At 32.2% G+C, this 22,075-nt stretch overlaps 1 protein-coding gene across 1 annotated transcript; it reads left to right on the forward strand.

The window, feature by feature from the left end:
- Positions 1 to 2,817: 2,817 nt before the first annotated feature.
- On the forward strand, positions 2,818 to 15,728 carry LOC139495549 (uncharacterized). The gene is made up of 3 exons (XM_071283816.1): positions 2,818 to 3,286; positions 12,949 to 13,179; positions 14,300 to 15,728. The coding sequence occupies exons 1-3, from the start codon at positions 2,839 to 2,841 to the stop codon at positions 14,971 to 14,973; spliced, it is 1,353 nt and encodes a 450-aa protein (XP_071139917.1). The 5' UTR covers positions 2,818 to 2,838; the 3' UTR covers positions 14,974 to 15,728.
- Positions 15,729 to 22,075: the final 6,347 nt, after the last annotated feature.

The following is a 22,075-nucleotide window of genomic DNA, read 5'->3' on the forward strand; positions in this document are numbered from 1 at the left end:
TATATTGGACCCTAGTAGCTTTATATGTGCCTGTGGTTGCAAATGTAAATGCACGAATACCTGCTACACTGTAGAATACATAACGAGGAAGCTTTGCTTTGCTCTACATGGACTACGAACTCGTATAATTAAAAACCTTCCACCAAGCAAGCGTAAGGGTCTTTGACAGTAACCAACACTCATCTCACGAGGCGTATCATCCATATTTCATAGGTTTCGATTGCACACGCGTATACTGTTATTAAAGGGTTTTTCGGTTTCTATATTTAGAACAACAACACCAATACAACTTGACAAATTTAAACCATATTCAAAGTCGCTTTTAAAGACGTTAAAACAAATTTAATAAAACTGACCTATTTAGCCATTTGTATTTAATGTCAAAAATATGCATCACTAGAATAGTTGTTGAAAAAAATTCTGAAGCGTTAGAATAAAGTCCAGATATATATGTGTTTTGCCTGTTAGACTGGCACCGGATCTTCAAGACATCATGTGACTGTCATGTGTTTTCTCCGCCGTTTTAATTACTAACCAGTGAGTTAAAATTAACAGATCTTAACAGGGTTCTTATATTTACATAAAATTGTTCAACCTCCATTCATTCAATATTCTATTGACAATTCTTTTTATTTATCCTTAATAAATAAAGATGAAAACAGTCTTAATTAGCTTTTCACATTTAATTCCACATGCAACAGATACCATAATACCAGCTCAGTCGCTAAAATGCTGCAAACACTAAATTGGGCAACACTTGAGAAAAGGCGAATAAGAACCCGCATCATCTTCTACAAAATTATACATCATCTTGTAGCCATATACCCGACAGACCTACTTACACAATCCGATACAAGAACACGCCTGACAACATTCACATATTTATTCTTTCAGACCCATACAAACCACTAAAGACTCATACTAGTACTCATTCTACCCAAGAACAATCTTACAATGGAACCTTCTCCCAGTAGCTGCAGTTCAATGTACTACTCTTGAAAGCTTAAAATTGGCTTCTCCGTATTTTACTTATAAATAGACCTAGTTTTTTTTGCCAATTACATTAATTAACTCTGGAAAAGTTTTAAAAATTTTAATAACTTGCTTACTAAAACTATCCTGAATTTGTACATAACTTGAATAGAAGCTGGTTTATGATAGCTAGTATAGTAACTAGAAGGATATTTTATGGTAATAATGCCCCACCTACGATAGTAGAGGGGCATTGTGTTTTCTGGTCTGTGCGTCCGTTCGTCCGTCCGTCTGTCTGTTCGTCTGTTCGTTCGTCCGTCTGTCCCGCTTCAGGTTAAAGTTTTTGGTCAAGGTAGTTTTTGATGAAGTTGAAGTCCAATCAACTTGAAACTTAGTACACATGTTCCTTATGATATGATCTTTCTAATTTTCAAAATGGATTTTTTTTTCTCATATTACATATACACAGTCTGCAGTAAAAGTTTTAAAAACATTTATTAGATTCATAATCCAATATGGATTTTGACCCGATTGGACAGAATCAAAAGATATATATATATATTATAGTATCTAAAGAGAAAAAAATATGTTTTCTCCCCATTTTTTGTTGAGCCTGCTACATTTGGCACTTAACTTTTACAGCAAAATTAGGCGAGACATTGGTTTCCGCGTAACCCTCACGATTGTTTTCTATAAACTCTTTAGATCATAATATATTTCAATAACTCACGATGAAAAGAAAAGATAAAGTCACCGTATGTTTATTTATGTCCATATTATATGATTTCACATTGACAAATACAGAGTGGGCCATAAAAATATAGAAAAATCAGAAAACTGGAATAAATTTATTCTGTAGTCTACCATTTGTCTATGGTGCTGTCATATAAGCACATACTAACAAGCTGCTTTTGTAATAAATAGCTGAATTATGCATTCATATATATTAGAATAAGAAAAGTCTATAAAAGATGAAGACGATATTAAAAATTAAATCATCACTGACTCAAGAGTAACAAAGTTATAAGACCCATCAAACAGTTTAAATACAAGGACCTGGTGACACGTTTAAAGAAGCATTGCAAGTAGAATGCGAACTACATGTCACTAGATACGTTAATTAGGTACAAAAATATGTGCACAACGAAAAAAAAAAATTCTTCAGTAAAGTTGCCATTTTATAATCATGTGTTGAACAAGCGCATGTATGTAATTAATACGCGTTAGTTAGTTACTGTATTGACCTTTTAATTTTAGAATAATAGAGTTCAAATATATCAATATTCATGTTGTAAGTTATTGTCATTTTGACGTAAATGTTTTTAAACCAATGGCAAGATACGATTTATTTTCGACTATCTCTGATATTTAGTCGTTTGATATGGTAAAGTCCCAACAGGTTCGAATAAGATCTTCCCAGCTTTACTGTATAAAGCTTAAGTGATCCTATCCAGTTTTTATTTGTTTTTTATTTACATTTATATTCCAATCCATAAACTTTGGATTTCTGCGCTTTCCATTGTATAAAGCACCCTATATTTTAAGATTTTAGTTGTGTACAGTACATCTTAAAAATAAATATTGATAAGGCCTAGATACCTTTTAATTCGGCGTAAATTATTTTATCAGTCCTTAAATAGTTTAGATTTTATCCGTGTACAGTGAATCTAAATTTTTTATGTTATTTGTTGAAAACCTATAGTGCATATTTTCAATATAAGTTTTAATTAACTCCCGTCTGGATAATATCCGTTGCGGAGGTGTTCCATAATTGGAAGTTTATACATACAGAAGAAGAAAAAGAAGAAGAAGAAGCATATTAGCATTGGTTTTCTCCCCTTACTTATATTCCCCTGACAGAACAGAATGGCGACAAGTATTCTTTCGAGGTTGTGCAACAAGGTTCGTTTACAGTTGACGTATTCCCCAGTTTCTTGTTTGTATTCCAAAGGATCTGCATTATCACGGAACGCGTCTAGTTCCAGACTTATAAGAGAATCACTCAGTGATTTCGAAGACACAGAATTTCAACCCTTACGAATAAGAGAATATGCATTAGGTAGAAATTTTTCCAGGGCTAATGTTGATACTATACAGTATCTGGAAGATAAATCCGGAAAAGTTCTTGATATAATGGAAGCAAAGGAAATCATGAAACAAGGTGAAGGGGTTGTCACTAAACGAGTTTCATTCAAGTCCATGTTTGAGGATGGTTTCCGTTCTCTTGAACTAAACATCGAAGGAAAGAAATGTTCAGATTCAAGTCTTCAGTTCCTTACGGACGCTTTTATTTTAGGATTCTTAGAAAAGAAAGGTATGTAAGAAATTGTAGTTTTTGTATTCATTTTGATTTATGTCAAAATCCCCAAATGATAAACTCATGTTGTGAAAATCAAAGGTGCGTGGGGAATGCCCCCCCTTTTTTTGGGGCCTTTTTTTTCTAAATATTATGCAGCGCCTGCATATGGAGTATTTATCTCCCAGTTGATCATGTTGATACATTATTCCAGGGCTTGCATTTCCCATCATGATTTCCTTGATAAAGGTTTGTGATCACCTGAACTTGGTGATCACAATACTGGTATAGAATGTACACTGGTGCATGTACCAGTATTTCTAACAATACTGGTATAAAATTTTATTCGAATATTGTGTTTTTTCTCTCAAAAATACTATGATACTGGAATATGAGTGTATTCTAGTCCAAATAATTATGACGTCTTGAAAGGCTATTTTAATTTTTTGCTGTGACGACGTCGGAGTCTTCAAGACGTCATTTATTATTACATGTATTTGAACTAAGTGTATACCAGTATTGTTAGAAGAAATGATCAAATTTTAAAAGTTATGTTAAATTTTGATTAACAGATTAAGGTAGTTTCAGGGTATACCGCCATCTTGAATTGTACAATTTTAGTACATAATCAGTCAGGGGACTTACTGAAATAAGTGATTTTTAAATCACTTATTTGAGTAGCAAATTCGAGGTTTTGTCACAAATTAGGATTTTGTAGTTTTTTCAAAATTTTAAACACATAGGTTTAAATAATATCTTTTAATTAGTAAAATTAAAAAATATGAACTTTTGGCTTCTTTTAAGTAGCAAGGTTTATGCCTTTGATGCTATCATTTAGCATGTTTAGCTGAAAATTCTATTTTAGTTGAAAAAATGCTATAATAATGGCTTTATATAATGAACTGATACTTTCTTAAAAGATTTTTCACAGCAGTGGGAGTATTTTTCCTGTGAAGTTCAAGGTTTCATCTTTCAGATTATGTAATAAAATTCTACTGTTCGCAATAAAAATTTCACTGATCAGGGGTGTTGAAATTAGTGGAGGTTATTAAAAGAATGATACTTAAAGAAGTGATTTTTGGGAAGGAAATTGAGGTCTGATACTTAAACAAGGTCATTATCCTAGATTCAGTACAAGGTCATCACCTGAAATGACCTGGTCATCCTAGACAACACAGATGTTGGTTCTGATAAGTTTAGAAACATAATTAGTTCCTGGATCATTAGTATTCTATATTTAAAGCTATAATAAAATTAAATCACTTCTTCTAGTGATTAATTTGTACTACTTAAATAGGTGATTATTAAAGAATGACAACTCTAACTTCCAACCTTTATGGAAATAATGTTACTTGAATCAGTGATTTAGAAAATCACTTATTTAAGTAAGTCCCCTGACTGTATATGAGTTTCACTTAATCTGACAAGAATTGTACACATGAGAGTGCTATATAATGTAGCAAGACCGGACGATCGGATGCCCCGTATTTTTATGTCTCCTGCAACGCGTTTAGCTCGGTAATCGAAAATCAAAAACCCAAGGTTGTGCACTCAAATTCCTGGAAAGAGAAAGCACTTCAGTTCCAATATTCCGAAGTTCCTAAATTATACAGAAGTGCCGCTGTAATGGGGTCCGTTTTTGATATGTCAAATATGAGATTGGGTGGGAAACTTTACATCAAATGTTTATGAATTGAATGATGGTAGTTTTGAGGAAACAATAAAATTTGGTTAACAATAAAAATATATGAACTGGTGCCCGTGGGTATTTTGAATTTTAACAAAAATCTAGCTAGTGTCGGATTCTGGAGAATTACATGTGCTTAAATAAAAAATAGTGTTCTGCATGAAAAGGTCCAAAATATTTTATAAAACATCCACATCATTTCAATCCTGGCTACGCCACTGGCAAACATCGTGGTGATGTAACTGATAAAAATCACTCCATCAATCCTCCAGCCCTTTCACATATTAAGCAATAGATCTACTTATTATTGTAGAATATTCATTGAATATACATTCATCGTCTAATTGTATATATCGGGTAATCGGATATTTTTAGCTGAAATTTTGGGTATCCGATTGTCCGGAGTCTACTATGATAAAGATAGTAAATAGTATTTTTTTCACTACATTTTGTAATTTGTTGACATAATACTGGTTGTAACATATTTTATTTTTGTATTCAGGTTGGGACCCCCCCCCCCCCTCCCCCCCCCCCATTATGAGTGGTGTCCCTTAAAACAAGGGGTCATTTTACTGTTGAAAAAAAAGAAAGAACATTTTTAAGATTTTTAGCTCACCTGGCCCAAAGGGCCAAGTGAGCTTTTCTCATCACTTTGCGTCCGGCGTCCGTCGTCCGTCGTCCGTCGTCCGTCGTCGTCCGGCGTTAGCTTTTACAAAAATCTTCTCCTCTGAAACTACTGGGCCAAATCAAACCAAACTTGGCCACAATCATCATTGGGGTATCTAGTTTAAAAAATGTGTGGCGTGACCCGGTCAACCAACCAAGATGGCCGCCACGGCTAAAAATAGAACATAGGGGTAAAATGCAGTTTTTGGCTTATAACTCAAAAACCAAAGCATTTAGAGCAAATCTGACATGGGGTAAAAATGTTTATCAGGTCAAGATCTATTTGCCCTGAAATTTTCAGATGAATCGGTCAATCGGTTGTTGGGTTGCTGCCCCTGAATTGGTAATTTTGAGGAAATTTTGCTGTTTTTGGTTATTATCTTGAATATTATTATAGATAGAGATAAACTGTAAACAGCAATAATGTTCAGCAAAGTAAAATCTACAAATAAGTCAACATGATCAAAATGGTCAGTTGACCCGTTTAGGAGTTATTGCCCTTTATAGTCAATTTTTAACCATTTTTCGTTAATTAAAGTAATCTTTTACAAAAATCTTCTTTTCTGAAACTACTAGGCCAAATTAATCCAAACTTGGCCACAATCATCTTTGGGGTATTAAGTTTAAAAAATGTGTGGCATGACCTGGTCAACCAACCAAGATGGCCGCCACGGCTAAAAATAGAACAACAGGGTAAAATGCAGTTTTTGGCTTATAACTCAAAAACCAAAGCATTTGAGGAAATCTGACATGGGATAAAAATGTTAATCAGGTCAAGATCTATCTGCCCTGAAATTTTCAGATGAATCGGTCAATCGGTTGTTGGGTTGCTGCCCCTGAATTGGTAATTTTGAGGAAATTTTGCTGTTTTTGGTTATTATCTTGAATATTATTATAGATAGAGATAAACTGTAAACAGCAATAATGTTCAGCAAAGTAAGATCTACAAATAAGTCAACATGACCAAAATGGTCAGTTGACCCGTTTAGGAGTTATTGCCCTTTATAGTCAATTTTAAACCATTTTTCGTAAATTAAAGTAATCTTTTACAAAAATCTTCTCCTCTGAAACTACTGGGCCAAATTAATCCAAACTTGGCCACAATCATCTTTGGGGTATCTAGTTTAAAAAATGTGTGGCATGACCTGGTCAACCAACCAAGATGGCCGCCACCGCTAAAAATAGAACATAGGGGTAAAATGCAGTTTTTGGCTTATAACTCAAAAACCAAAGCATTTTGAGGAAATCTGACAGGGATAAAAATGTTTATCAGGTCAAGATCTATCTGCCCTGAAATTTTCAGATGAATCGGTCAATCGGTTGTTGGGTTGCTGCCCCTGAGTTGGTAATTTTGAGGAAATTTTGCTGTTTTTGGTTAATATCTTGTATATTATTATAGATAGAGATAAATTGTAAACAGCAATAATGTTCAGCAAAGTCAACATGACCAAAATGGTCAGTTGACCCCTTTAGGAGTTATTGCCCTTTATAGTCAATCTTTAACCATTTTTCATAAATCTAAGTAATCTTTTACAAAATCTCCACTGAAACTACTAGGCCACAATCATCTTTGGGGTATCTAGTTTGAAAAATGTGTCCGATGACCTGGCCATTCAACCAAGATGGCCGCCACGGCTAAAAATAGAACATAGGGGTAAAATGCAGTTTTTGGCTTATAACTATGAAACCAAAGCATCTAGAGCAAATCTGACAAGAAGTTAAATTGTTAATCAAGTCAATATCTATCTGCCCTGAATTTTTCAGATGAATTGGACAACTGGTTGTTGGGTTGCTGCCCTCCAATTGGTAATTTTTAAAGAAATTTTGCTGTTTTTGGTTATCTTGAATACTATTATAGATAGCGATAAACTGTAAACAGCAATAATGTTCAGCAAAGTAAGATCTACAAATAAGTCAACATGACCTAAATGGTCAATTGACCCCTTAAGGAGTTATTGCCCTTTATAGTCAATTTTTAACAATTTTCATTAATTTGGTAAATTTATGTAAATTTTTACCAAATATAGTTCTCTGTTACTAATGGGCAAAGTTCATTATAGATATAATTGTAAGAAGCAAAATCGTTCAGTAAAGTAAGAACTTCAAACACATCACCATCACCAAAATATAATTTTGTCATGAATCCATTTGTGTCCTTTGTTTAATATGCACATAGACCAAGGTGAGCGACACAGGTTCTTTAGAGCCTCTAGTTATTAAACTCAAAAGTGGGAAAATTCTTATATTTGGAACAACTTTTCTAAATGAGGGGTCAAGTTAATAAAGAAGATTTAAGTTTAGAAACAACAGAAAATTCTTTTGACATATTTTGACCATTAAGTACTTAATAGATGCATAGTTCTTGGGGGAAAGTTTCATCAAATAATATGAATAAAAATGTGCTCATTTTTTACAGTGGGTTGTAATGTTCTTCCAATAAGGTTACCCCTCATTTGGAGTGTTGTTCCCAACCTATTAAAGGTCCATCTTTGTGTGCATAATTCAAAATTGGAAATTTCAACAAGCATCTAATATTCTTACGCAAGAAAATAAACACTGATCTGCTAGCTTCATCTCTTCTATCGATTTAATAACTAGAATCATGCAAACAGACTTAAGAAAAAGGCATGTAAATTCATCATACAAATATGACACTTTTTCTAGACAATCCAGATCGTGCAAAATACTTCGCTTACAATTGTAACCTTAAAATTGTTGTTGTGCACTAAAAAAAACCTATGGGAACTTTCAAAAGTTGGCGGGTATGTAACAAGCCTTACTATTTTTATGCTCCATTTATGGGCATTATGTTTTCTGGTCTGTCCGTTCATCCTGCTTCTGGTTATAAAGTTTATGGTCGAGGTAGTTTTTGATGAAGTTGAAATCCAATCAACTTGAAACTTAGTGCACATGTGTTCCTTATGATATGATCTTCTTAATTTTACTGCCAATTTAAAGATTTTGCCTAATTTTCATAGTCCACTGAACATAGAAAATGATTGTACGGATGGGAAATCCATGTACTTATGACCTTTTCTTGTTTGAAGAAAAAAAAATACATCATAACGATAATGGATCAAAGCAGCCTTGGTAAGTGGGGCTGCTTTTGTGGTAATTCAGGTTACCTTTTATTCACCTTCTTCCACCTCAGAGCTATCAGCTCTTTCATTATAAAAAGTGATAAACATGATAAATGAAGAACATGTTAGTATTGTCGCTTCTGGAAGAATACATATTACCGCTTTCCCTATATGTCACATGTAGTTTCCAGTTGTAGTAAAAAAAACAGCACGGGTTCAAACAGAAAGATTTTGAAAGCAGAGAAAACTGCATCTTATATCAGCATGACTTTTTCAGATGACAATAAGAATACTAAAAATCAAGGCTAAAAATAAGGCGTAGGTACTTTAATTCAGTCACGGACCTGCGACATGTCGCGTGTGTGCTATAGTATTATATAACTTTCTGGTCTTTTACCCTTCTGAAATTAATTTTATATTAATAGAACTTTAGGGATAATTGATCTATGTAAAAAAGTAAATTGCAGAAACATTGTCAGCATGGTCAATTAGAAGAAAATTTATGTACAATGTAATAGATGTACATTTATTGTATAATCATGATAATTTGAAGATAAAAAAAGTGAATGTATCTCTATGAAATTGAACCAAAAGATTCCATACCACAAAAGGAAGGTTGGGGTTGATTTTGGGGGTTATAAATGGTCCCACTTAGGGATTGGGGGCCAAAAGGGGACAAAAAAAAGATTTTCTGGTTTCCAGACAATAACTTGAGTATAAGTCTATGGATGTCTATGAAATTGTACCACAAGGTTTTATACTAAAAAAGGAAGGTTTGGATTAATTTTGAGGGTTATGGCCCTAAAGGATTAGGAATTAGGGTCCAAAAATGGGCCAAAAACAATACTTTGTATAAATTGCTTATTTCTTGACCAATTTCAAATTCAATGTGGATTAATTCTTGAATTCTTGGGGTTCTTTATTATGCTGAATCTAACGCTGTATTAAGTATTTGGATTTCGGGCCCTGTTTTCAAATTGGTCCATATTGAGGTCCAAAGGGTCCAAAATTAAACCTTTGTTTGATTTCATCAAAAATTGAATTATTGGGTTTTTTTGATACATGTATGCTGAATCTAACTGTGTATTGAGATTTTTAATTTTTGGTCCCGTTTTCAAATTGGTCTACATTAAGGTCCGAAGGAGCCAAAATTAAACTTTGATTTTAACAAAAATTGAATTCTAAAGATGTACATGTATCTAGATTTTTTATTTTGGGCCCAGTTTTCAAGTTGCTCAAAATCGGGGTCCAAAATTAAACTTTGTTTGAATTCAACAAAAATTGAATATATGGGGTTCTTTGATATGCAGAATCTATAACCATGTATTTAGAATTTTGATTTTTTGGCCCCATTATCAAATTGGTCCACAATGAGGTCCAAAGGGTCCAAAATTAAATTTGTTTGATTTCATCAAAAATTGAATTCTTGGGGTTCTTTGATATGCTGAATCTAACCTTTTAATTAGATTTTGGATATTGGACCATAATAGGTAAATGTCCAATTTCAATTTTTGAAGTTCTTAGACCACATTCATTCTGTGTCAGAAACCTATGCCCTGTCAAATATTTAATCATGATTAAATCCAAATTCAGAGCTGTATCAAGCTTAACTGTTGTGTCTATACTTCGTTGCCCCAACTGTTCAGGGTTCAACCTCTGTGGTTGTATCTAGCTGCGCCCTGCGTAGCATTTTATTTCTAGGATTTATGCCCCTTTACCTTAGAATCTTGTCATCGCAACTCCTCTGAAACCACACTTTTTAACTTAGAATTTTGGCAGAAATATACTTCTGCAACAGTTTGTCATCACAACACCTCTGAAACCACACAACAGTTTTTCATGAAACTTTGTAGATAATAAGGTCATATAATTTGTAGATGTGCATATCGACAGGAATTTACGATTGAATTTTTTTCTAGGATTTATGCCCCTTGGAATTTAGAATTTTGGCCTAAATATGCTACTGCAAAAGTTTGTCATCGCAACTCCTCTGAAATCACACAATAGAATTTCATGAAACTTTTTATACAATAAGGACATACTATGAAGATGTACATATCTACAGGAAATTAGGATTGAATTTGTTTTCTAGGCTTTATGCCCTTTTGAACTTAGAATTTTGGGCTAAATATACTACTGCAACAGTTTGTCATCACAACTTCTCTGAAACAACACAACAGAATTTCATGAATCTTTGTAGTTAATGAGGACATAATATGTAAATGTGCATATCCACAAGAAAATTTTCATCAGTTGAAGTTTGTAGAGTTATGAGTCTTTAAAACTTAGGAATCTGGTGAGATTCTGTGTGTCTAAGAGTGACAATGTGGGTGCGTATACGTAGGGTATGTGAGCGTGCTGACAAAGGTACTTTAATTACAAGTGGATTATCACATCCTAATTTTAACAATGATGTTGTTTAAAGAGCCAGTAAATGAAGATACGATGTAAACTTATCGATTCTTTGAATAAACTGAATCTGAAAGGTTATCAATTTAACACTGTAAGATCTTTGAATATTGTTTTATCTATGTTACCATTGCTTACTGTTCTACAAGATTATCCTGTTGACACTTATATTTTTTGCATTGCACAAGGTCTTGTTTTTCTCAGACTGTTTATGATTGATTGATTGTTGTTTGCTTTACGTCCCATGGCAAATGTTTCATGCATGTTCAGAAGGAGACTGTTTATGGTGTCTTAACACTCAATCCATTTGATGTGTACTGATTGATATTTTAGTCTCTGAAACATGATTGTTAGCTCACAAGTCCATCGTCCTTCATAAACTTTTTCAAAGATTTTCTCCTCTGAAACTAGTCAACCAATTTTATCCAAACTTTAGGTAAATGATCCTTAAGGTATCTAGTATAAATTTTGTGATTTTTAATCTTGTTCCTCAAGAAACATGGCCCCTATGGCTAAAAAATAGAACATACGGGGTAAAATGCAGTTTTTGGCTTATATGTATATATATCTCAAAAACTAAAGCAGTTAAAGCAAAACTCATTACTGATCGACGTGGTAAAAATGATCAGCAGGTCAAGATCTATCTGCCAAGAAATTTTCTGACGAATCATTCAAACCATTGCGGGGTTATTTCCCCTGAAATGTAAATTTTTAGGAAATTTTACAGTTTTTGGTTATTATCTTGAATATAATAATACAAATGTAGATAGAGAGAAACAGTAACAGAAAAATGTTCAGCAAAGTAAGATATGCAAATAAGTCAGACCGACTGATATCGTCAATTGAACCCTTATAGGAGTTATTGCCCTTAAAAGACTATTTTATTCATTTTAAAAGTTTTTTGCAGAAACTATGATAGATAAAGAGAAACTGTAAATGGCAAAATGTTTAGCAGAGTTAGACATTCAATAAGTAATAATGACTGTAATCGTCACGTAATCCCTTATAGTTTTTGCCCTTGAAAGACATTTTTATCATTTTTACTTGTTTTTTTGCAGAAATTATGATATACACAGAGAAACTTAAAAGGGCAATAATGTTCAGCAAAGGAAGACCTACAAATAAGTCAAACATGACCAAATTCTTCAATTGATCCCTCAGAGGAGTTATTGCCCATGAACATGGTGAAAGTTGATTTTTACCATTTTTAAAGTTTTTTGCATAAACTATGATAGACAAGCTAGAGAAAAATGTTAATAGGCAAAATTTTCAGCAAAGAAAGACCTACAATTAAGTCAAGCATGACCGACATTTTCAATTTTCAATTGACCTCTTGTAGGAGTATTGACCTTGAAAGATGATTTTTACCATTTTTTTTAGTTTTTTTCAGAAACTATGATCGATAGACAGAAAGTTTAAATGGCCAAAAATGTTCAGCAAGATTAAAGACCTTAGTAAATAAGGTGAAACTTGAATGAAATCGTCGATTGATCCTTTACAGGAGTTATTGCCCTTGAAAGATAATTTTTACCAATTTTTCTAGTTTTTTGCAGAAACTATGAAATGGTAAAAATGTTCAGCAATGTAAAACCTACAAATAAGTCAAGACTTTGTAGGAGTTATTGACCTTAAAAGATGATTTTTATCAAATTATTTGGTGGTTTTTTTTGGCAGAAACAATGATGGCATGTTTAAACAAGTATTAATATACATTAAATAGCAAAAATAATTATTGATACAAGATCTGCACAAAAATTCCAGGTGAGCAATGCAGGCTCTTAGGAGCCTCTTGTTTAACTATTTACATATCTAATGCAAACATGTATATATATTTGCAGATTTCCATGAGGAATGTTTGAGATGCATGCATAGAATACCTGAAAAAAGAGATAGACCTATAAAAGATGATGAATCATATATTTGCACATTATTAGCCAATCATCTGTTTTCCAGGCTTACTATTCGGTTATCTGGACATCATTGTTTTTTAACAAATGACTATCATAAGTTTGATGTTTGTCCTTGCATGAAATGTAGTCAGCAGATAAGTTATTGGAATACTGGAATTGGTGAGTTATTTGTCATAATTGGCATATAATATATTTCTTTGAACAGCCACATGAATATGTGACAAGATTAAACCAGATTTTCTGAAATGTCAACCCTCCCCCTTTTTAACTTTAAATGTTGATCGATGTAATTACATGTACAAAAGTGTACAGTGATTAGCCAATGAAATGAATGATTTTACAGATAAACATGAATTTAACATGTATACAAACTTTGAATATAGCAAAGTGCTCTTGACTAATGAAATTGCAGGATTTGATGTGTCTTAATCGTAAAGAATGAATGTAAATCATGTTCTTATGTCCTATTGTTTAGGCCTACTTATTGTTCAAAACAAAGAATTTCTATAAATGAGTGATTGCTGCCCAAATACAAAAAAGAAGATATGGTATGATTGCAAAGCATATTTATCAGCTTGAAAATATTAAATTTCATGATTGAAATTGTTTAAAAATTGAATCGTTAAACAAGCACAAAAATCAAAATAATTTGAAATTTACTGGTGCAGTAAACATTGGTACCATTAAAGTTATAAGTTGAATACTAATAATTTTAAAATTACTAGAAAAAATCACAATATCAAAGCAATGCAAAAAGAAATAAAAAACTTTTAAAATTGAATATTATACATGTTTCGCAAGTTATGTCCCTTTATAAATTGAAAATTTGCTAAATTTGCCGTTTCCACACTCTAACTTTAGTTTGCCTCCACTAAATGTTATGAAACTAATATACACAATGTGTATTACCACCAAACACAGATCAAGTTTGAATTGGGGTTGCGACACTTACATCGTTCTCGAGTTATGTCCCATTATAAATGGAAAAATTGCTGGATTTGCCGTATAATTTGAAATGGGAGCCTTCTTTTATTTGCCATGTTGATCTAATATGGACTTTATTTGGGACACTTTATAACAGAATCTTGTCACAATTATTACTTTACTATTGGCCTTAAGCTTGGTATTGTGTCTGCCAGAAGGCTGAAGTTTTCATTGTTTTGGTTTGAAAATAGCAGATAATAAATAGCTATATATGTAAGCCTTCTGCACAGGGGCCAAGATTTGAATTGATTATTTAAATTCTAATCATTCTAATTCATTGTTTATGTTATTTCAGGGAGTGAATATTTATGGTATGGAAGACCAGACATCATGTTGTTCACTATGGCAGGAGGTAGCTGTAATATTATATATCCAGAAGACTGCAGTACAGGTGACATAGAGTTTGATGTAGACGAAGCAGAAAATCAGATAATTGAAACTGATTTTAAATCAACAACATTACGAAAAAAGGAAACAATGGAGCAAGTTGTTGCACAGACAATTACGTATTCAATGTACCAGAGGGTATGTCAGCTAAATAAAGGCAAAACACTTCCTCAAGCTTTTTTAATTCCTACTATTGTTGCAAATTCTGATTACTTTGATATTTATATGTATGATACACAGAATGACATCCTGTTTAGAAATAAAGGAGATCCGATTCCGATTTGGAATAAGAATAAATTTAGTGCAGAGGGTGAAACATTAAATTTATCAAACATTTTAAAGATTTGGATGACATTGAATCATTCTACGTTAAAGCCTAAACTTTCAGTAGATGAGGTACAAAGTTTAAAAGGAACATGTGATTTTTTATGTCGTATTGCTCCGAAACGCTTAAATTTGATTGAAAAAACAATTTCCATGCAAAAAAAATTTTACCCATTAAAGGAGATGGAATTTGAATTGGATGTTCCGAGTGTTCCTTTAAAACAAAAGTCTCTTTCCAGTAATGATGAAGAAAAATGACAAATCTACATTTATGGTATTGACTGCCAACCATACAAATGTTTTTCATATACCAGAATATGGGATTGCCACCTAACTTGGATATATGGTCAAATATAATAAGAGGAAGATCTCTATTGATTTGTATGTCACCAAGGTCAAAGTTAATAAATATGGAATTGTGTAACACAATATTACTGTCTGAAATCATAAACCAAAATCATATTTTAATGCAAAGAAGAAAAAAACTTCCATCAGGTCAATATTAGCTCTTCCCCTTTATCTTGGGCATGGGGTATTTGAGGTTCTTTAAAGTTAAGTCTATCTCTTTCATTTGAAGTAAAGCCAAAAAAACTCTCCTAAAAATTATAGTATACCCCGGTAAGTAGGTCTGATTTTTTTAAGGTAAAAATTCTTATAAACTATTGTGTTTTCACTAAGCCTGGTTCCAATATGTTGCTTGACTGAAAGTTGGCCATTTTCAATTTGTAAATGAACACAAATTAATGTGGATTTGATCAATTATGTTGCATAGTTTGATTAAGGTGGTACCTAACACTACAGGGAGATAACTCTGTAAAGTCAGCTAAACCTTTTAATTACGTTGTGTTGTAAAAGGAATATTTAAGCTTCTCAGTGATCAAAATTGGTGTTTGTCAAACTGCTATATAACCAGTCAGGGATATAACTCTATAGGGTTATTACAGGAAAATAACATACATTTGTTATTGTGGATTAAAAAATCAAAGAAATGTGATAACATACGTATGTTACATGTTTCAAAGGGACAATATACTTCATAAGTTTAGTTAAAATGTATACAAGTTCTATTGATATTACTATTTTCTTTATGTATACTTAACTATTGAAAGATGTAACAGTTCATAGTATTCCAATTTTGAATAGTACACCTATATGTTATTACAGAAAAAATATGCCTGTAATAACTAAAGGGTGTTATCACAGCTTCTCTATATCACTTCAAAGCATTTGCTCAGACATAAATCATGCTTAATTACAATGTATTTTAATTTATTGTAAGAAATAATGACCAGAGCATGTAATGAGGTTCTGCGCAAGTTTCTCAGTAATTCCCAAGTGTCTTATATAATAAGTTACATTCCTATAATAACTAAGCCTTGTTATCACAGCTAAGTTAATTCCTAAATAGCCTTGTCTCATTAATTAACCATGGTTAATCAAAAATGTATTAATTCCATTTAAAAATTAATTAGCAAGGCTATGCATTTAGTTTCTGCGCAAAGTCTCAAGAGTTCCCTAGAGTCCACTATAGATTAAAGAATTTTACAAATAACAAACATATGTTATTACAGATTTAGAAAATTTAAGGAAAAGTATCTGTAATAACACACGCAAGTTATTTTCTGTAATAACCCTATAGAGTTATATCTCTGACTGATAACCAGTGTAATTTTTCTGATTAATTGGTTGGTTCAAATTTTTTGAAATTTTTATATTTTTGTCAAAGGGTCAAAGTAAGTATTTTGTAAAAATTTTATGAAAATTAAACGAGCCAAATAAATTTCAGTCAAGGTGTTGGGTACCACCTTAATTTCATTGTTGGCAGCATGGTTGTCAACATGTAGGTACAGTCTCAGGTAGATAGGTTCTTAAAATCATATTTAGGAAACCACATGTCGAAGTTGCTAGCTTGTAATTTTGCATAACTCTTACATATTTTCTATAATGATAAATGATTTATGTTTGTTCTGCCAATGCGATACATTGAGAGAATTTGGTAGAAGTGATGTTAGCTCCTTGTATAAAGCTTTGTATTTCAGGAGGAATAGGAGCTTTATATATAGATGTCTTAGGCAAGTTATGGTCTGAATTTTCCATCTGGCATATGCCTGTTGTTTTTTTTTACTCATTTTCATTGTTCAGTGACTTCTTTGAAAAAATGTAATTTAATATCCTGTGATTTTCTCTTCAGGATGACTCCCATACTACTTTTTCTTAAAAAAAGGACAAATATTACATAGCCTTTTATTGTCCAAATCTGATCATTACACATTTTAAGGTGATATTTTTATAAAATCTTTTCAAAACAAGATTTTTGCCAAATTGAGGTAGATTTTTCAGTAGATGTAGTTTAGAAAATCAAAAATAATTTTGTTCATGAAAAGTAAACAATTACATATACTGAATTCATATATTGATGACAAAATGGTGCCAGGTGTAAAAAATCATTCCCATCAACATCTGTATTTCTGCATTTATTTTGTACCTTATCAGATATTACAGACTTCCTCAAGTTTGAAAAATGGTAGTATGTCATGTATGTTGTATAGTTTAAATTAAAAAAATTCATGAATTTAATCACATGTAAATACATATTAAACAAAAGGTGTATACATACTGTTATAATGTATATTGAACCTGATTTTAACGACTATGTTTAAAACAATGATTTTATTATTTCATTGTATTTCAGCTTTTATTTGATAATATTTGTTGAATTTTTTTTAATGTTGATTCTTTTGTCAAACATTGTAATTATTTAAAACATATATATATATATAACTTTTATTTTACATATCAAGTATCAATCCATGTCAGCCCATTGCATTATTTTTCTACTCTGAAGTTTTTAAACAATACTGTTATCTCTATGTACAATTTGTTGGCATATATTTATATATATATGAATAGATAATATTTAATATAATAAAATCATTAATAACATGATCATAATGATATAAGTAGACTCAATTTCATTACAAAGGAGTATTGCAGTAAGGGCACTGACAGTTCCTCAATATCTTATTTCAGTTGCATTCAAATATTTTTATTTGCTTGATAGACTTTTTTATGTATTTTATTAGCTTCAAAAATACAAACCAAAACCCGAAAATGTCTTTACAGTACATGTGTACTTTGGTATACAAAATTGACAAGTTGAGAAAATAAAAAGTTCTGATTTCACTTTTTAGCTCACCTGTCCTAAAAGGACAGCTTTAGCCATCACTTGGCGTCTGTCGTCGTCTGTTGTAAACTTTTTCAAAGATCTTCTCTGAAACTGCTGAACTAATTTTAACCAAACCCAAGGAAAATGATCCTTAGGGTATCTAGTATAAATTTTGTGATTTTTATTCAATTTCATCAAGAAAAATAGCCACCATGGCTAAAAACAGAACATAGGGGTAAAATGCAGTGTTTGGCTTCCCATACAGAAAAATGATAGGATGGCCAACTGCATTGCTCAACTGACCGCCAGTTGAACTGACAGTTGAGGGCTAGCTGGCCATCAGTTGAGCAAATAGTTGAGGGCCAGTTGAGGGCTACCTGTGATTTTGCCATGCAAATTAGGTAGCTCTCAACTATCAATGCTCAACTTTATGCAAATTAGTTGAGCAATGTTGAGAAAGTATCATAGTTGAGGGCTAGGTGCCCAACAGTTGAGCAAATATAGTTGAGGGCTAACTGGCCCACAGTTGAGGACCAGGTAATTTAAAGCTGATGGCTAGGTGGCCAATAGTTAAGGGCCAGGTCATTAAAAGTTGAGGGCTAGGTCTTTAAAAGTTGAGCATTATCTGGTAATTGCAAACTGATGACTACACATTGTAGAAAAAATAAATTTAAATTGTGTATTTTTATAGCCAAAATACTGCTGAAAGATCTCAACTCACAACAGACTACATGAATGCTTTACCCTTGCTTTTTAAAAGATATCTAGTAAATAAAAACAGATCTATAGTTTTATACCAAATTCATTATATTAGAATATTCTTATTTTATTAGTAATACTTTCTAAAACAAATTGTCTTAATAATAAAATAAATATGTCTCCTGTCAACTTTTGCTCAACTACTAGTATAAAAAAAAATCAAAGTCTGAATGCTCAACTTTCCCTCAACTACAAAACATTCAAAGTCTGATCGCTCAACTTTTCCTCAACTTAATGGCCAGCTTCAGTTGAGGGCCAGTTGAGCGACAGCTATCAAACATACAGTGCTTGGCCAGGTTTGAGTTGAGCTAATATGTTCAACACCTAGCCCTCAACTATTTTGCTTAAAACAGCTAGACCTCAACTGTCCACCACATGGCCATCAACTGGCCCTCAACATTTTTTCTGTAGAGGTTATATCTCAAAATCTAAAGCAGTTTATACAAAACTGACGAAGGGTAAAAATGATAAGCATGTTAAGATCTATCTATCTATCAGCCACATAATTTTAAGACCAATCGGACAGCCCAGTTTGGAGTCTTTGCCCCTGAAGTCATAAATTTTATGAATTTTCTTTGTTTTTATGCCCCACCTACGATAGTAGAGGGGCATTATGTTTTCTGGTCTGTGCGTCCGTTCGTCCGTCCGTTCGTTCGTCCGTCCTTTCGTTCGTCCGTTCGTCCGTTCGTCCGTCTGTCCCGCTTCAGGTTAAAGTTTTTGGTCGAGGTAGTTTTTGATGAAGTTGAAGTCCAATCGACTTCAAACTTGGTACACATGTTCCCTATGATATGATCTTTCTAATTTTAATGCCAAATTAGAGTTTTGACCCCAATTTTACGGTTCACTGATAGAAAATGATAGTGCAAATTTCAGGTTAAAGTTTTTGGCTTCAGGTTAAAGTTTTTGGTCAAGGTAGTTTTTGATGAAGTTGAAGTCCAATCAACTTGAAACTTAGTATACATGTGCCCTATGATATGATCTTTCTAATTTAAATGCCAAATTAGAGTTTTGACCCCAATTTTACGGTTCACTGAACATAGAAAATGATAGTGCAAATTTCAGGTTAAAGTTTTTGGCTTCAGGTTAAAGTTTTTGGTCAAGGTAGTTTTTGATGAAGTTGAAGTCCAATCAACTTGAAACTTAGTATACATGTGCCCTATGATATGATCTTTCTAATTTAAATGCCAAATTAGAGTTTTGACCCCAATTTTACGGTTCACTGAACATAGAAAATGATAGTGCAAATTTCAGGTTAAAGTTTTTGGTCAAGGTAGTTTTTGATGAAGTTGAAGTCCAATCAACTTGAAACTTAGTACACATGTTCCTTATGATATGATCTTTCTAATTTAAATGCCAAATTAGAGTTTTGACCCCAATTTTACGGTTCACTGCTAGAAAATGATAGTGCAAATTTCAGGTTAAAGTTTTTGGCTTCAGGTTAAAGTTTTTGGTCAAGGTAGTTTTTGATGAAGTTGAAGTCCAATCAACTTGAAACTTAGTATACATGTGCCCTATGATATGATCTTTCTAATTTAAATGCCAAATTAGAGTTTTGACCCCAATTTTACGGTTCACTGAACATAGAAAATGATAGTGCAAATTTCAGGTTAAAGTTTTTGGCTTCAGGTTAAAGTTTTTGGTCAAGGTAGTTTTTGATGAAGTTGAAGTCCAATCAACTTGAAACTTAGTATACATGTGCCCTATGATATGATCTTTCTAATTTAAATGCCAAATTAGAGTTTTGACCCCAATTTTACGGTTCACTGAACATAGAAAATGATAGTGCAAATTTCAGGTTAAAGTTTTTGGTCAAGGTAGTTTTTGATAAAGTAGAAGTCCAATCAACTTGAAACTTAGTATACATGTTCCCTTTGATAAGATCATTCTAATTTTAATGCCAAATTAGAGAATTTATTCCAATTTCACAGTCCTTTAAACATAGAAAATGATAGTGTGAGTGGGGCATCCGTGTACTGTGGACACATTCTTGTTGGTTATTATCTTAAAAACCATAATAGATAAAGAGAAATTTAAAACAACAACAGTGTTAAGCAAAGTAAGATCTACAAATAAGTCAACTGACTAAAATTGACAATTGATCCCTTATAGGAGTTATTGTCCTCAAAAGACGATTCTTATTACATTTTCAAGTTTTTGCAGAAACAATAATAGATACAGAGAAACTTTAAAACGCAAAAATGTTTAGCAAAGTAAGATCTAAAAATAAGTCAAGCATGACCGAAATTTACAACTGACTTCTTTTTGAAGTTATTGACCTCGAAATATTCAATTAACCCCTTATAGGAGTTATTGTCCTTAAAAGATGATTTTTACCAAATTATTTGTTATTTTGCAGAAACTATGATGAAAAAATGGCATGTTTAAACAAGTACATTAAATAGCAAACATAATCATTGATGCAAGATCCGCACAAAAAATTCCAGGTGAGCGATTCAGGCTCTTAGGAGCCTCTTGTTTTATTAAAAAAAAAAAAAAAAATAGAATGAAGCATTTGTTTATGTATGATTTATTCATTTGCTACAAAGATTTAATAAGATATTTTCTATTTAGTTTTTATGAAGTTTCATTGTAAATTCATGCACTTGACAGAGTGCCAAATAACACGAATTAGACCCCACTGTGCAGTCTCCTGTTTCTAATTGTACGGAAAGGAAATGAATTTCAGCCTTAATCTTAAATGAATATAATAAATATTTAGTCATTGAAATAAAATATCATACAATTTAATCCACCATTTTCTACATTTGAAAATGCCTGTACCAAGTCAGGAATATGACAGTTCTTGTCCACTCGTTTTTGATGCGTTTTGTTATTTGATTTTGCCATGTGATTATGGACTTTCCGAATTGATTTTCCTCTAAGTTCAGTATTTTTGTGATTTTACTTTTTACACTAGAAAATAAAAAAAAAATATCATTACACTAGATATTGTGTACTTTATTCATGCCTAATTTGTATGATTATTCGTAAAAAATGAAATTTAAGATAAAGGAAGTGTCAACTCAAAGATTGTTGTAAATTTAATACTCAACATTTGCTAAACACTGTCACATAAATGGTACATGTATTAATGATAGAACACAAGTACTTTATCATATACATAGCATGTTGTAAATGCATCTCAACTATAGAAAGTATTAAAGTCTGAGGTCATTAGATAACTTTTATCATGTGACATCTGTGGTACATCATCAACACTTAAAACTGTTGAAGCAAATAAAACAAAAACAAAAACAACAGAAAGTGATCCTCAGGATGATTGTGGATACCATTGATTCTGATCAAATAAGGAATTTCCCATTACATTACAAAAAAATAGAAGACATTTTCTTTGCCTGAAATCTGAATAACTTCTTTTAGTTTTTTTTGTTAGTTTTTTTACGACCGCAAAATTTGAAATTTTTTTCGTCGTAT

Source organism: Mytilus edulis, chromosome 11 (assembly GCF_963676685.1).
Source record: "Mytilus edulis chromosome 11, xbMytEdul2.2, whole genome shotgun sequence".
In the NCBI taxonomy this organism is placed as follows: domain Eukaryota; kingdom Metazoa; phylum Mollusca; class Bivalvia; order Mytilida; family Mytilidae; genus Mytilus; species Mytilus edulis.